The 15883-nt window shown below is 40.7% G+C and overlaps 1 protein-coding gene across 3 annotated transcripts in view; it reads right to left on the bottom strand.

The window, feature by feature from the left end:
* Positions 1–14140, bottom strand: part of LOC126267429 (ADP/ATP translocase 3-like) — a 60542-nt gene extending 46402 nt beyond the window's left edge. For 2 of the 3 annotated variants that reach the window (XM_049972680.1, XM_049972682.1), the window contains exon 1: positions 13778–14116. In XM_049972680.1, coding sequence (XP_049828637.1) covers positions 13778–13961 — 184 coding nt within the window. In that variant the 5' untranslated portion in view covers positions 13962–14116. Of the gene's footprint in view, positions 1–13777 lie in introns of all 3 variants that reach the window. The other variant, XM_049972681.1, reaches the window with a different exon arrangement.
* Positions 14141–15883: the final 1743 nt, after the last annotated feature.

Below are 15883 nucleotides of genomic sequence, written 5' to 3'. Positions count from 1 at the left end.
GTCACTTTGATACCCCGTTTACCTGTTCCTCTCCCTTTGTGACAAAAACTCATGGTGTAAGATATAGGGAGTCTTGTTTTCGCCCTGCTCACGCGTTTGCAAAAACGTATCGATTGTTATTCATATGATAAAATAGTCCTTTCTGCGTGCTGTCATTTCCAAAATTCGTTGTTTCGGTATATTGAACCTTTTATGAATACTTCGATTTTTACTACCACTCGATTTCCAGAAGCGCAGGAACGGTTCGGACGCGCCGCGAGCGATCCGTCCACGGATATACAACACTACTGGCCATTATAATTGCTACACCAAGAAGAAATGCAAATGATAAACGGGTATTTGTTGGACAAATATATTATACTAGAACTGAGATGATTACATTTTCACGCAATTTGGGTGCATAGATCCTGAGAAATCAGTATCAAGAACAACCACCTCTGGCCGCAATAGCGGCCTTGATACGCCTGGGCATTGAGTGAAAAAGAGCTTGGATGACGTGTACAGCTACAGCTGCCCATGCAGCTTCAACACGATACCACAGTTCACCAAGAGAAGTGACTGTCGTATTGTGACGAGCCAGTTGCTCGGCACCATTGACCAGACGTTTTCAATTTGTGAAAGATCTGGAGAATGTGCTGGCCATGGCAGCAGTCGAACATTTCTGTAACCACATAGGCCCGTACAAGACCTGCAACAGGCGGTCGCGCATTATCCTGCTAAAATGTAGGGTTTCGCAGGGATCGAATGAAGGGTAGAGCCACAGGTCGGAACACATCTTAAATGTAACGTCCACTGTTCAAAATGCCGTCAATACGAACAAGAGGTGACTGAGACGTGTCTTCAAACGTCCCCATCTGTTGACTCAGGGATCGAGACGTGACTGCACGATCCGTTACAGTCATGCGGATAAGACGCCTTTCATCTCGACTGCTAGTGATACGAGGCCGTTGGGATCCAGCACGGCGTTCCGTATTACCCTCCTGAACCCACCGATTCCATATTCTGCTAACAGTCATTGGATCTCGACCAACGCGAGAAGCAATGTCGCGATACGATAAGCTACAATCCGACCTTTATCAAGTCGGAAACGTGATGGTACGCATTTCTCCTCCTTACACAAGGCATCACAACAACGGTTCACCAGGCAACGCCGGTCATCTGCTGTTTGTGTTTTGAGAAATCGGTTGGAAACTTTCCTCTTGTCAGTCCGCAGCTCGTGGTCGTGCGGTAGTGTTCACGCTTCTCGCGCCCGGGTTCGATTCCCGGTGGGATCAGGGATTTTGTCTGCCTCGTGATGACTGGGTGTTGTGTGATGTCCTTAGGTTAGTTAGGTTTAAGTAGTTCTAAGTTGTAGGGGACTGATGACCACAGATGTTAAGTCCCATGGACTCAGGGGCATTTTTCCTCATGTCAGCACGTTGTAGGTGTCGCCACCGGCGCCAACCTTGTGTGCATGCTCTGAAAAGCCAATCGTTTGCATATCACAGCATATTCTTCCTGTCAGTTAAATTTCGCATCTGAAGCACGTCAACTTCGTGGTGTAGAAATTTTAATGGATTCCAGCGGCTATCTGATTTGGTGAAGGCTGCTGGTCTTGCTTACGAGATGAAGGCAGAGCTCACCATCTGCAGCATCGTTGACAGAACCGACTGCGGACCTTTGGTGCAGAGCCGGGAGGAGGGTCTGAATCAGAGGCTCAGACGGTTTTGCGACCGTGTTGGCTGCAGATTCCTTGACTTGCGCCATAGGGTGGTGGGGTTTCGGGTTCCGCTGTATAGGTCAGGAGTTCACTACACTCAGCTGGCGGCTACACGGGTAGCGGAGGCTGTGTGGCGTGGACTGGGCGGTTTTTTTTAGGTTAGAAGGCCTCGGGAAAGTGCGGGATGGGCTGCAATGTCAAAGGGTGCTTGGCAATTACAGGACGTGCTTGGATCAAGGAACAGTCGGAATTATAGTTGTAAATTGTTGTAGTTGCGCTGGAAAAGTCCCTGAGCTTCAAGCGCTAATAGAAAGCACAGAAGCTGATATCGTTATAGGTACAGAAAGCTGGCTAAAGCCTGAAATAAGTTCTGCAGAAATTTTTACGAAGTCTCAGACGGTGTTCAGGAAAGATAGATTAGGCAGAATTGGTGGTGGAGTGTTTGTGTCTGTCAGTAGTGGTTTATCTTGTAGTGAAGTCGAAGTAGATACTCCGTGCGAATTGGTGTGGGTGGAGGTTATACTTAACAGCCGAATTAAGTTAATAATTGGCTCCTTCTACCGACCCCCAGACTCCGATGATACAGTTGCGGAACAGTTCAGAGAAAGTTTGAGTCTCATAACAAATAAATACCCCACTCATACGGTTATAGTTGGTGGGGACTTCAACCTACCCTCGGTATGTTGGCAAAAATACTTGTTCAAAACCGGTGGTAGGCAGAAAACGTCTTCCGAGATTGTCCTAAATGCATTCTCCGAAAATTATTTCGAGCAGTTAGTCCACGAACCCACGCGAATTGTAAATGGTTGCGAAAACACACTTGACCTCTTGGCCACAAACAATCCAGAGCTGATAGAGAGCATCATGACTGATACAGGGATTAGTGATCACAAGGTCATTGTAGCTAGGCTCAATACCATTTCTTCCAAATCCATCAGAAACAAACGCAAAATAATTTTATTTAAAAAAGCGGATAAAGTGCCACTAGAAGCCTTCCTAAAAGACAATTTCCATTCCTTCCGAACTGACTATGCGAATGTAGACGAGATGTGGCTCAAATTCAAAGATATAGTAGCAACAGCAATTGAGATATTCATACCTCATAAATTGGTAAGAGATGGGACGGATCCCCCGTGGTACACAAAAAAGGTCCGAACGCTGTTGCAGAGACAACGGAAAAAGCATGCGAAGTTCAGAAGAACGCGAAATCCCGAAGATGGGCTAAAATTTACAGACGCGCGAAATTTGGCACGTACGTCGATGCGAGATGCCTTTAATAGGTTCCACAACGAAACATTGTCTCGAAATTTGGTAGAAAATCCGAAGAAATTCTGGTCGTATGTAAAGTACACAAGCGGCAAGACGCAGTCAATACCTTCGCTGCGCAGTGCCGATGGTACTGTTATCGACGACTGTGCCGCTAAAGCGGAGTTATTGAACGCAGTTTTCCGAAATTCCTTCACCAGGGAAGACGAATGGAATATTCCAGAATTTGAAACACGAACATCTGCTAGCATGAGTTTCTTAGAAGTAGACACCTTAGGGGTTGCGAAGCAACTCAAATCGCTTGATACGGGCAAGTCTTCAGGTCCAGGTTGTATACCGATTAGGTTCCATTCAGATTACGCTGATACTATAGCTTCCTACTTAGCACTCATATACAACCGCTCGCTCACCGATAGATCTGTACCTACAGATTGGAAAATTGCGCAGGTCGCACCAGTGTTCAAGAAGGGTAGTAGGAGTAATCCATTTAACTACAGACCTATATCATTGACGTCGGTTTGCAGTAGGGTTCTGGAGCATATACTGTATTCAAACATTATGAATCACCTCGAAGGGAACGATCTATTGACAAGTAATCAGCATGGCTTCAGAAAACATCGCTCTTGTGCAACGCAGCTAGCTCTTTATTCGCACGAAGTAATGGCCGCTATCGACAGGGGATCTCAAGTTGATTCCGTATTTCTAGATTTCCGGAAAGCTTTTGACACCGTTCCTCACAAGCGACTTCTAATCAAGCTGCGGAGCTATGGGGTATCGTCTCAGTTGTGCGACTGGATTCGTGATTTCCTGTCAGGAAGGTCGCAGTTCGTAGTAATAGACGGCAAATCATCGAGTAAAACTGAAGTGATATCAGGTGTTCCCCAGGGAAGCGTCCTGGGACCTCTGCTGTTCCTGATCTATATAAATGACCTGGGTGACAATCTGAGCAGTTCTCTTAGACTGTTCGCAGATGATGCTGTAATTTACCGTCTAGTAAGGTCATCCGAAGAGCAGTATCAGTTGCAAAGCGATTTAGAAAAGATTGCTGTATGGTGTGTCAGGTGGCAGTTGACGCTAAATAACGAAAAGTGTGAGATGATCCACATGAGTTCCAAAAGAAATCCGTTGGAATTCGATTACTCGATAAATAGTACAATTCTCAAGGCTGTCAATTCAACTAAGTACCTGGGTGTTAAAATTACGAACAACTTCAGTTGGAAGGACCACATAGATAATATTGTCGGGAAGGCGAGCCAAAGGTTGCGTTTCATTGGCAGGACACTTAGAAGATGCAACAAGTCCACTAAAGAGACAGCTTACACTACACTCGTTCGTCCTCTGTTAGAATATTGCTGCGCGGTGTGGGATCCTTACCAGGTGGGATTGACGGAGGACATCAAAAGGGTGCAAAAAAGGGCAGCTCGTTTTGTATTATCGCGTTATAGGGGAGAGAGTGTGGCAGATATGATACACGAGTTGGGATGGAAGTCATTACAGCATAGACGTTTTTCGTCGCGGCGAGACCTTTTTACGAAATTTCAGTCACCAACTTTCTCTTCCGAATGCGAAAATATTTTGTTGAGCCCAACCTACATAGGTAGGAATGATCATCAAAATAAAATAAGAGAAATCAGAGCTCGAACAGAAAGGTTTAGGTGTTCGTTTTTCCCGCTCGCTGTTCGGGAGTGGAATAGTAGAGAGATAGTATGATTGTGGTTCGATGAACCCTCTGCCAAGCACTTAAATGTGAATTGCAGAGTAGTCATGTAGATATAGTGTAACAACCAATACCTCAAGAATGAAAAGAGATATCATTCCGATCTCAATTTTAAGTACAAGTTAGATATATTGGTTACATTTCATACGCAATAATATATGACCTTAAATGAACTATACGTACACATCATGCTTTTACCTCTGCAAATTCTTAAAAGTTTCGTGCAGCTGTGTACTCAGTTTCGTGCAGCACAGTAAGTATGACGATTAACGAATATAAATTCTGACCTTTATCATTTAAGGATGTCAAGCTATAGGTTACATGTTACAGTGGTTAAATTATAAGTTTGGTTACATATTTGTTAAAGCAAAGTTCACCATCCAAGTCAGACTTTTTAGATCATTACATTAATCACTGTGTTGTCGTGTTACCCTGTAAATTGCTCTTATTTGCCACACTGAATGTCACTTGCTAGTTACAATTTATGAACAAAGCAGATGTGTAAACTACAATGAGCCTGACAATCTTCAATTCTGTTCTTTTCCTTCGTAATTTAACGAATCTTTCACTTCGTTGACATGACAGCTGTCGTGTTCATACCATCCCTCCATACATCTATGGGACACCAAAGGAAATAAGATAACTTTCTTGCAAACTTGAACATTTAAAATTTCCATTTGACTTGAAAATGCAACTAATACAAATAGGTGCCTTTAAACTATCAATCATTGCTTTTGGAGTTCTGCTTTATCAATTATCGACACAAACACAATGAAAGTGAATATAAATGGATTAAGAAAGCACGCTTTTCATAGCACATACTTCTCATCTCTCTTATTCGAAGTGTATAAACAAAAAGGAATTATTGTATTTAGAGGCAAGAAGCGTCATATTTTCGTGTCGTATTACTGTATCGAGTACGCATTTAAGACCAGAAAAACGTTTGAAGTTGCGTTCCTTATGCTGTGTTGTTCACTAAAACAGTGTAACATTTACTATATAAAATAAATATCGCGTGCACAAGACAGAAATAACGAACAAGAAGCAATTGTAAACACTCGTGTGCTAATGTTTTGGGGGATCCAAGATGGCGGCAGGCCCCGCCCACTAACTTCAATACAACTTACAGCTTAAGTCGGTAGCGCCATCTCCCCTTATTCTACCTCCATGGATTATGTTTTGTCGCCTGAAGCTGTCGCTCGCTTCCGTCGCTCACGTATGACACGACCAACGCTGTAAATATAGCACGTGTCTCAGCGATACAAATAGTGTTGCAGAAACTTAAATAAATGGCTTGTGATTGTTGGTTTATTAAGGAACTATTAACAGTTTTCGAATCTGAATGATAAAACTTTTTAAATGCTATACCTAGAGTAAATAATGGGAGTGATGAGATTCAGGCTGTAGAAAAAATGTTTCAGCTACCAATTGTTCCCAATAGTGGACTCAGGCCTACAACTACTAGCACAGGAATGAAAGAACAGGTATTCAACAATCCATAAATAAGCATAACGAGATTACAGGAGTTCATTGTTGTCCAAACAATCAGTGAAGTCCCGCCCTGTCACGCTGCACTAACTAAAGCTGACCACTAGTAACACTATTACGCGATACAATGGGAAAAATCATCTACCATGTATTTCACAGTGGTATGCAGATTAAGGATGATTAAGGATATAAATGTCAAGAGCGCTGTGATAAATGAATGCTGCTGCCATTGAAATGGTCTTGTTACCTGTATTATGCCCACGTCTCCTTCTTCCGATCCTAGAACTAACTTACCGTATTCAACGTGGAATCCGTCTTTAATAAAGATACTTATTTAAAACTCTGAAAACTTACTGTTACTTTTCGGAATGCATAACGAGAATGATGCTCGCAAGTTCTTTCACAGAAAAAAGTAGAAATAGCTTCCAGAATTGAAATGAATAAACAAATTGAAGACACAATGAACTGTTGCATTAATCTATCTGCTACAATGGCTACCGCAGTTTAGGAATACGTGGTTGTGAGACCAGAGACATCTAACGGTACCTTCAGTAGTCCAGCGCCTCGGACGATCATAAAAATCGATACAAGGATTCCATCTTCTTCGATACACGTCATAATGTCGCTACATTCATTGAATTGAATTGCATGCCATGAATTGAATTGAAATGTCAAGAGCTCTGTGATAAATGAATGCTGCTGCCAATAAATGGTCCTGTTACCTGTATTATGCCCACGTCTCCTTTTTCCGATGCTAGAACTAACTTACCGAATTCAACGTGGAATCCGTCTTTATTATAAACAGATACTTATTTAAAATTCTGAAATCTTACTGTTACTTTTCGGAATGTATAACGAGTATGATGCTCGCAAGTTCTTTCACAAACGCGAAGCACCCTCCAGGTGACCTGACGCGCTGAGCACATTTGTGTGGCCAGAGATCGTGATTTGTGGTCTCACGAAAGGTTGACAACAATGCCAAAAGGGAGAGGAAACAATTTTGGAAAGGCTAAAGATATGTAAGGAAATGGGATATGTCCTTTTGAAGGTAACCATTCTGACTAGAGTCTGAATAGATTTAAGAAAACGGCGGAGAACAATCAGCATGGGCGCCCGGGCATTTGAACCGGTATCCGGTGTTTTTAATCACTGCGCCATCTCACTCGGTTCTCAACTTCGATCAAACTCCTTGATTTGCGTGTGTTGGCTGAGCGGTCATGGATTAGGATAGCTGCTTACATGCTTTCGATGTCTTGTGAATCCATGCCATGACGCACCGCCGCCATCACCAGGGACCGGGTTTTACAGTCTACGCTTCTGCAGGATAGGTTCTCCAATTTATCTGGTCAGAATCGTGCACTCCTTGAAGACTCTAACGCAATGACTGATAGAGATTTATTACATCGATAAAAAACAGAAGGTACTCGGCCATCACTGACAGCTTTACGTTTGTTTCATCCTAGGTTAAAGTTATTAGTTAACAGCACTGTGCTCTGTGTTTAGTGTGTCGACTGCTTTTGGGTACGAAGGCAGATGTGACACGTGTAGGTAAAACGTTAAACGAAGTAAAAATTGTGGACAGCGAAAACAAAACAAAATAGCAGTCAAAAATCCCATTGTACACTGCATTGGATGCTACGTTATGAGTTTCAATCGTAACTGGATTTGAGGTACTTCTTTTCATTCCATTATATAATTTATTTACCGTTTCTTTATAGCAGCGATGTCCATGCTCACCAAAATTTTCTTCGGCTTTACTCAGTTACGAAAAAAATTCACAAACATAGTGAGGCGAAAATGGCTTAATTTTCTCTATCTAATTGAAGCTGAGATGCTGAAACTTTAGAAATTGCTTTTCTTGTTACAGTTAATCATTTTATTGATGCTGGAAAGAAGAATAAATAAAGCTGCTTTTAGGTGGAAAGGAAGTTAGTTAACTGTTATGAAGATTTTTCAGGTGGTTACCCAACATACGTTCGTCAACGGAACGGAGAAAATCGAGCTGTTTTCAGTAGTCAATATTAACTTTGTCTTCTCTAACCAGGAATTTGATATTTCCGAAAATTCTTAAAGTATACTGATGTCAGGTAGATGTTATATACCTAACTCTGGTGAAGTGTTTAGTGTACAGAATAGAAAATTTGTCTGTGACTCACAAAGTCCTCAATTGTAAATTCATGATGCATAGGGAGATAATACACGAAATGAAATAAAATGATCCTATGGCATTGTTGGCCGGGAGGCCCCATGCGGGCAAGTTCGGCCGCCGTATTGAAAGTCCTTTTTAGTTCACCACTTCGGCGACTTGCGCGTCAATGATGATAAAGAACACACAACACCCAGTCATCACGAGGCAGAGAAAATCCCTGACCCCCGCCGAGAATCGAACCCGGGACCCCGTGCGCGGGAAGCGAGAACGCTAACGCAAGACCAGGAGCTGCGGACAAAAAATATTTTTAGATGACAATATCCAAAACATTTTTTCAATAATTCACTTTTGGCAATAATTTCTGGAGTAAATACAGATTGTTAAAAATCTTATATTTAATGCATATAGAATATAACAATTTGGAAAGAACATTATGGATATAGCCTAAGCGTTGTTTCTTTACGAAAACTTGACTAATTGTCGACTGCTATCAGAAGATGATCAAGCGCTGTTGTTTTTAAACTAACGAAAGTTGATGGGAACGATATTTGTTCTCGCGAATTCTCGAAAATTTTCAAGAAAACATTTACAGTGCTGAGCTCTCGGAACGTAAGTGCAAACAGCTGTACAATTATCGAGATGATGTGTGCTTTAAATTAAGTGTGACATGCTGCTGAATTTTCCGTACATTTACCCACTTTATCACTGTGAATGAGAAATATAACAAATCCTTTGCCATTTTTGAATTTTCGAGGTTTGGAGAATGATTCACATAACGTCATGATCACTGACAGTAGTGATCATCCGCTCCTTTCTTATCAGAGAGATACAAAAATAATAAAAATTCTTCTTGAAAGGTCTGCTTTGTTCTAAAAATAGTCCCTATATACCTTGACGTTAGAGTTGTTTAGCTAGAGGATCTTGCACTTATATATTTTCTGCACGTGGTGATATTCCTATACTCAAAAAGGTATACAGTTGTAAACAGCAAAACATACCGATGGTGATTTTCACATCAAAGTTCATTAACTGAAAAAACTGCGATAAAAAGTTACCTCCATATTACGCGGTGAACTGCCAACTTAATCATTTTAGTTTTTGAATACTCGCCGTGTATTTAGGACAGCGGAATTTAAAAGGTACTAAACACTTCCATTCAGATTCAGAGGAAGATGTAAAAGGCAAAATCTCGGTAAGCAAAGTCACTTTTTAAAATTCGAAAATGCTCGATACCATTCCACAACAGACGATCACCAAGTTTCTACTTCACATTGAACACAGTGAAGAATTCATTCGATTTGACGAAATTGCTATCTCAGAGCTGAAATTGGAATTTGGCTCTTGAGAAACGCCTACGATGCTCGAGCTTCCATGCGCAGAATATCGTTAGCATTTTATATGAACTAGAGAACAGTCAATAAGTCTGGAACTTTTACGTTGATTAATCAGGTCTGTGTTGTCCTACTGTACCTAAAACCGTTCCTAGGAACTTAGCGATAATCTCACAAGATCATTTCCAACAACAATAAATGAAAAAAGAAGGTTACATAAACAGATCCACTTCTCACATAAAAACTTCTTGTTCTTTTATACACAACCATATTTCCTTCATTACGAAGTTTGGCACAGATAAACAACCCCCCCCCCCCCCCCCCCCCATGAACCTTGGACCTTGCCGTTGGTGGGGAGGCTTGCGTGCCTCAGCGATACAGATAGTCATACCGTAGGTGCAACCACAACGGAGGGGTATCTGTTGACAGGCCAGACAAACGTGTGGTTCCTGAAGAGGGGCAGCAGCCTTTTCAGTAGTTGCACGGGCAACAGTCTGGATGATTGACTGATCTGGTCTTGTAACAATAACCAAAACGGCCTTGCTGTGCTGGTACTGCGAACGGCTGAAAGCAAGGGGAAACTAAGGCCGTAATTTTTCCCGAGGGCATGCAGCTTCACTATATGATTAAATGATGATGGCGTCCTCTCGGGTAAAATATTCCGGAGATAAAATAGACCCCTATTCGGATCTCCGGGCGGGCGATATAGTGGGAATTAGTGAAGTTCGGTGGCAAGAGGGACAAGACTTCTGGTCAGGTGACTACAGGGTTATAAACACAAAATCAAATAGGGTTAATGCAGGAGTAGGTTTAATAATGAATAGGAAAATATGAATGCGGGTAAGCTACTACAAACAAAACAGTGAACGCATTATTTGGGACAAGATAGATACGAAGCCCACACCTACTAAAGTAGTACAAGTTTATATGCCAACTAGCTCTGCAGATGACGAAGAAATTGAAGAAATGTATGATCAAATAAAAGAAATTATTCAGGTAGTGAAGGGTAACGAAAATTTAATAGTCAGGGGTGACTGGAATTCGGTAGTAGGAAAAGGGAGAGAAGGAAACATAGTAGGTGAATATGGATTGGGGGGAGGAAATGAAAGAGGAAGCCGCCTGGTAGAATTTTGCACAGAGCACAACTTAATCATAGCTAACACTTGGTTCAAGAATCATAAAAGAAGGCTGTATAAATGGAAGAAGCCTGGAGATACTGACAGGTTTCAGATAGATTATATAATGGTAAGACAGAGATTTAGGAACCAGGTTTTAAATTGTAGGACATTTCCAGTGGCAGATGTGGACTCTGACCACAATCTATTGGTTATGACCTGTAGATTAAAACTGAAGAAAGGTGGGAATTTAAGGAGATGGGACCTGGATAAACTGAAAGAACCAGAGGTTGTACAGAGTTTCAGGGAAAGCATAAGGGAGCAATTGACAGGAATGGGGGAAAGAAAAACAGTAGAAGAAGAATAGATAGCTTTGAGGGATGAAGTAGTGAATGCAGCAGAGGATCAAGTAGTTAAAAAGACGAGGGCTAGTAGAAATCCTTGGGTAACAGAAGAAATATTGAATTTAATTGATGAAAGGAGAAAATACAAACATGCAATAAATGAAACAGGCAAAAAGGAATACAGACGTCTCAAAAATGAGATCGACAGGAAGTGCAAAATGGCTAAACAGGGATGGCTAGAGGACAAATGTAAGGATGTAGAGTCTTATCTCACCAGGGGTAAGATAGATACTGCCTACAGGAAAATTAAAGAGACCTTTGGAGAAAGAAGAACCACTTGCATGAATATCAAGAGCTCAGATGGAAAACCAGTGCTAAGCAAAGAAGAGAAAGCAGAGAGGTGGAAGGACTATATAGAAGGTCTATACAAGGGCGATGTACTTGAAGACAATAATATGGAAATGGAAGAGGATGTAGATGAAGATGAAATGGGAGATATGATACTGCGTGAAGAGTTTGACATAGGACTGAAAGACCTGAGTCCAAACAAGGCCCCTGGAGTAGACAACATTCCATTAGAACTACTGACAGCCTTGGGAGAGCCAGATCTGACAAAACTCTACCATCTGGTGAGCAAGATGTATGAGGCAGGCAAAATCCCTCAGACTTCAAGAAGAATATAATAATTCCAATCACAAAGAAAGCAGGTGTTGACATATGTGAAAATTACCAAACTATCAGTTTAATAAGTCACAGCTGCAAAATACTAACGCGAATTCTTTAAAGACGAATGGAAAAACTAGTAGAAGCCGACCTTGGGAAAGATCAGTTTGGATTCCGTAGAAATATTGGAACACGTGAGGCAATACTGACCCTACGACTTACCTTAGAAGCTAGATTAAGGAAGGGCAAACCTACATTTCTAGCATTTGTAGACACAGCGAAAGCTTTTGACAATGTTGACTGGAATACTCTCTTTCAAATTCTGAAGGTGGCAGGGGTAAAATACAGGGAGCGAAAGGCTATTTACAATTTGTACAGAAACCAGATGGCAGTTATAAGAGTCGAGGGATATGAAAGGGAAGCAGTGTTTGGGTAGGGAGTGAGACAGGGTTGTAGTCTTTCCTCGATGTTAATCAATCTGTATATTGAGCAAGCAGTGAAGGAAACAAAAGAAAAATTCGGAGTAGGTATTAAAATCCATGGAGAAGAAATAAAAACTTTGAGGTTCGCCGATGACATCGTAATTTTTGTCAGAGATAGCAAAGGACTTGGAAGAGCAGTTGAACGGAATAGATAGTGTCTTGAATAGAGGATATAAGATGAACATCAACAAAAGCAAAACGAGGATAATGGAATGAGGGAATTAGATTAGGAAATAAGACACTTGAAGTGGTAAAGGAGTTTTGCTATTTGGGGAGCAAAATAACTGATGATGGTCGAAGTAGAGAGGATATAAAATGTAGACTGGCAATAGCAAGGCAAGCGTTTCTGAAGAAGATAAATTTGTTAACATCGAATATAGATTTAAGTGTTAGGAAGTCGTTTCTGAAAGTTTTTGTATGGAGTGTAGCCACCTATGGAAGTGAAACATGGACGATAAATAGTTTAGACAAGAAGAGAATAGAAGCTTTGGAAATGTGGTGCTACAGAAGAATGCTGAAGATTAGATTGGTGGATCACATAACTAATGAGGAAGTATTGAATAGGATTCGGGAGAAGAGAAGTTTGTGACACAACTTGACCAGAAGAAGGGATCGGTTGGTAGGACATGTTCCGAGGCATCAAGGGATCACCAATTTAGTATTGGAGGGCAGCGTTGAGGGTAAAAATCTTAGAGGGAGACCAAGAGATGACTACATTAAGCAGATTCAGAAGGATGTAGGTTGCAGTAGGTACTGGGAGATGAAGAAGCTTGCACAGGATAGAGTAGCATGGAAAGCTGCATCAAACAAGTCTCAAGACTGAAGACCACAACAACAACAACAAACAAAAACAGGTGTTATTATTTCTATACGAAGGCACGTGAAATATAATCCATAAGGAAAATGCCACTTCTAAGAAATAAAGTCACAACAAGACACGTATACAATATAGTGTCGTTGCGGTAAGCAAATATTCTACCATCGTCTTATACCCATGAATTCTTCAGCACTTGTCGTAAATTATAATGCATGCCAATTACAAGCTTATTCTGTTTTAACAGCATTTGTGACTATTAATAAAATTTATTTATTTTATTAACTATGAGCCATGATTCAAGACAAGTTTTCACATAGGTGTTACGTCTTTGACTGACACAGACATATGGCAGTAATTTATGGCACGTATATAATAGCTGATTAGGGTACCGTATTCGAAAAAGTGACAACTTTCTTTGATGTTAACTGGGCCACTGTGGACATGTAAGACAGATTTCGAAACACCTCATATCGTTAACAGGGAACTACCAATTGTCTGGATTGAGAACCCCCAGAGAGAACTATATATAACTTGATTACAATGAGTGGTTGTAAAAAATACACACACACACAGAGCCCATTTCTCGTACGGGAAGAATTTGCATCACACATTCCCTGTGTATGTGTGTGTTGACATTCAAACTAGAAAAAAAGTGAGGAGACATACTGAAAAAAAACCTTTTCACTACGCCTTCCAGAATACTAACCTCTGTAATTGGCCTTGTTTTCAATTTTCTTCAATTTGGTCTGCACTTGTAACAGCAGTTTAACTCGTTCCATAGGCGCCACTATGGTTTTTGAAATTGCAGATGCTGTGCCACCAGCAAGCATGTCCAGGACAAGGGACTGACGACTCGACTTAGATTCTTTAGACGACTCATCTTCCGGCATTCAGAGCAATACACAGTTTAAATGTGAGACTTAATGCAGGGAGACATTTTCCCTTTCATAACTCTCAGGAAGGAAATATGTGATTCATGATAAAGAATTATAAAACTCTACTACTGATTTAAAATTTCTGTGAAATGCATAATAGTAACTCTTTGCTATCTTTTGTCGTTCACTCTCTCTGGATCCACGATGAGTTAGTTATGATTAAAATGCTTTTTTTAACCAGACAAACTAATTAACATGACTACAATAAATAACGAATTGCGTGAAAAGCATTTTCTTTGTTTAATTTATAAAAGGGGGAAAAACATAAGAAATTTTTTTTCTTCTGGAAGGTATTGATCCCACATTTCCAAAGAGCTACACGTCATAGCAAGTTCTACGAAACGTAATGCGCATTTCTTCTCATCGCAAGAGCACAAGATGAGACCCGACTGTGACGAGAACTTTACATTACAATATGTGAAACACCTACACGCAAGGAAATAGGCGGTGTCAGTTAGTAAATAATAGTGCTCCAGCAGCTATTGTTTAGAAACTGTTTTGTGAAGTTATTTCCATTATTTTTATCTCTTAAATAATTATGGTAATTGAAGGGAAACATGGGATATCAGAAAGAAATGAGATACCAGCAGCACTTGTATAGGATCGATTTCGAATTGTTTAAACTGAGAACATAGCTTATTTTACATGTCGCCCTCTGCCTTCGACGCATCTGTATAACACAAAGTTAAGTATCTGTAAATTTCGTTTCGTAATAAAAGTCATTAATACGATTTGCTTGAATTGTTGCCTAGCGATCCGAGGAAGCAGGTTTCCTGGACTCCCATCTTTGACGACTAGGCAGGATTCATCATTTGACGACGAGGCCCAAATGTAACTAATTTTGCTTTAGAAGCGAAAGTGTTGCAGGTCCTTGATGATTGTGGCTCAGATGTAGCAACAATATGACTTTTGGCAGGGCTACGTTTTCTCTTTGGCTACAGGTTTGGTGGCTTACTTGGTAAGATTACATAATGTGGGAGTGAATTCCATACAAGTTTCCTGAGTTCCACATTCACTGATTTGACTGGTAGTATAGTGAACAAAATTTCGTGTTTTTGAATAGATACACTAAATCTTCCTGCAAAAACTCACGTCTTCTACTGTTTCATACCTCCTAGAGTTCTTAGAAAACTAAAGAAAGCCAAATGTGTTGTTATTTTTTAGTTTTCGGTGTTTGTGGCACTGCATAAGCTCTCCATTGCAAAAACGATGTTACAAATCAATATAAACAACACTATTCGCACTCATCCGATATCGTATTCAAAGGTGTTTTTCGCTGGCCACTTGGTGCGCTGCTGTCGCAGTGTGATAAAAATGGACAGGAGTGTTGCGAGTGTGTATGTTAGACTGTGGCATGAATCTTGTAGCAAACTACTCGTGGTACGTGGAGGTGCAGTGTTAGTGGAAGTAAAAATTCAAAATCTCCTGTAACAGAAACAAAAAGATTTCACAGAAAATTTTAAGGGGCTTTCAAGCGTAACATATTCTTTTTCGTGCATGCACTTTATACGCCATCCTACAGCCACCGCACGACTCGTGCCTTGTGGCTACATTTCGAAACACAATGGATTTCCTTTCATCATTGTGTTAGCTTCCTAGAAAGACGTTGATCAGCCTAATGTGTAGGACAGTGTGTTGCACCTTCAAGCAGTTTTCACACTTTCGTTACTAGCTGGTTATATAATAAAAGTTAAATATATTTTCTTATTTCATTTTTAAATAATTGCATTCTGCTGTCTTCCTCTGAAATTATAAAAATTGCTTCGGAAATTTAATGTTTTTCCAAACGTGAAAAGACATGTTACAAGGCTAGGTTCGCCATGATTCTCTCCCAAAAAACCGGGACAAATGCATATTAGCTATTAAGTATAGGGCGA

Source organism: Schistocerca gregaria, chromosome 4 (assembly GCF_023897955.1).
Source record: "Schistocerca gregaria isolate iqSchGreg1 chromosome 4, iqSchGreg1.2, whole genome shotgun sequence".
NCBI lineage: Eukaryota > Metazoa > Arthropoda > Insecta > Orthoptera > Acrididae > Schistocerca > Schistocerca gregaria.
Note: the sequence above shows the minus strand (reverse complement) of the source record. Positions and strands in the feature narration are given on the sequence as shown.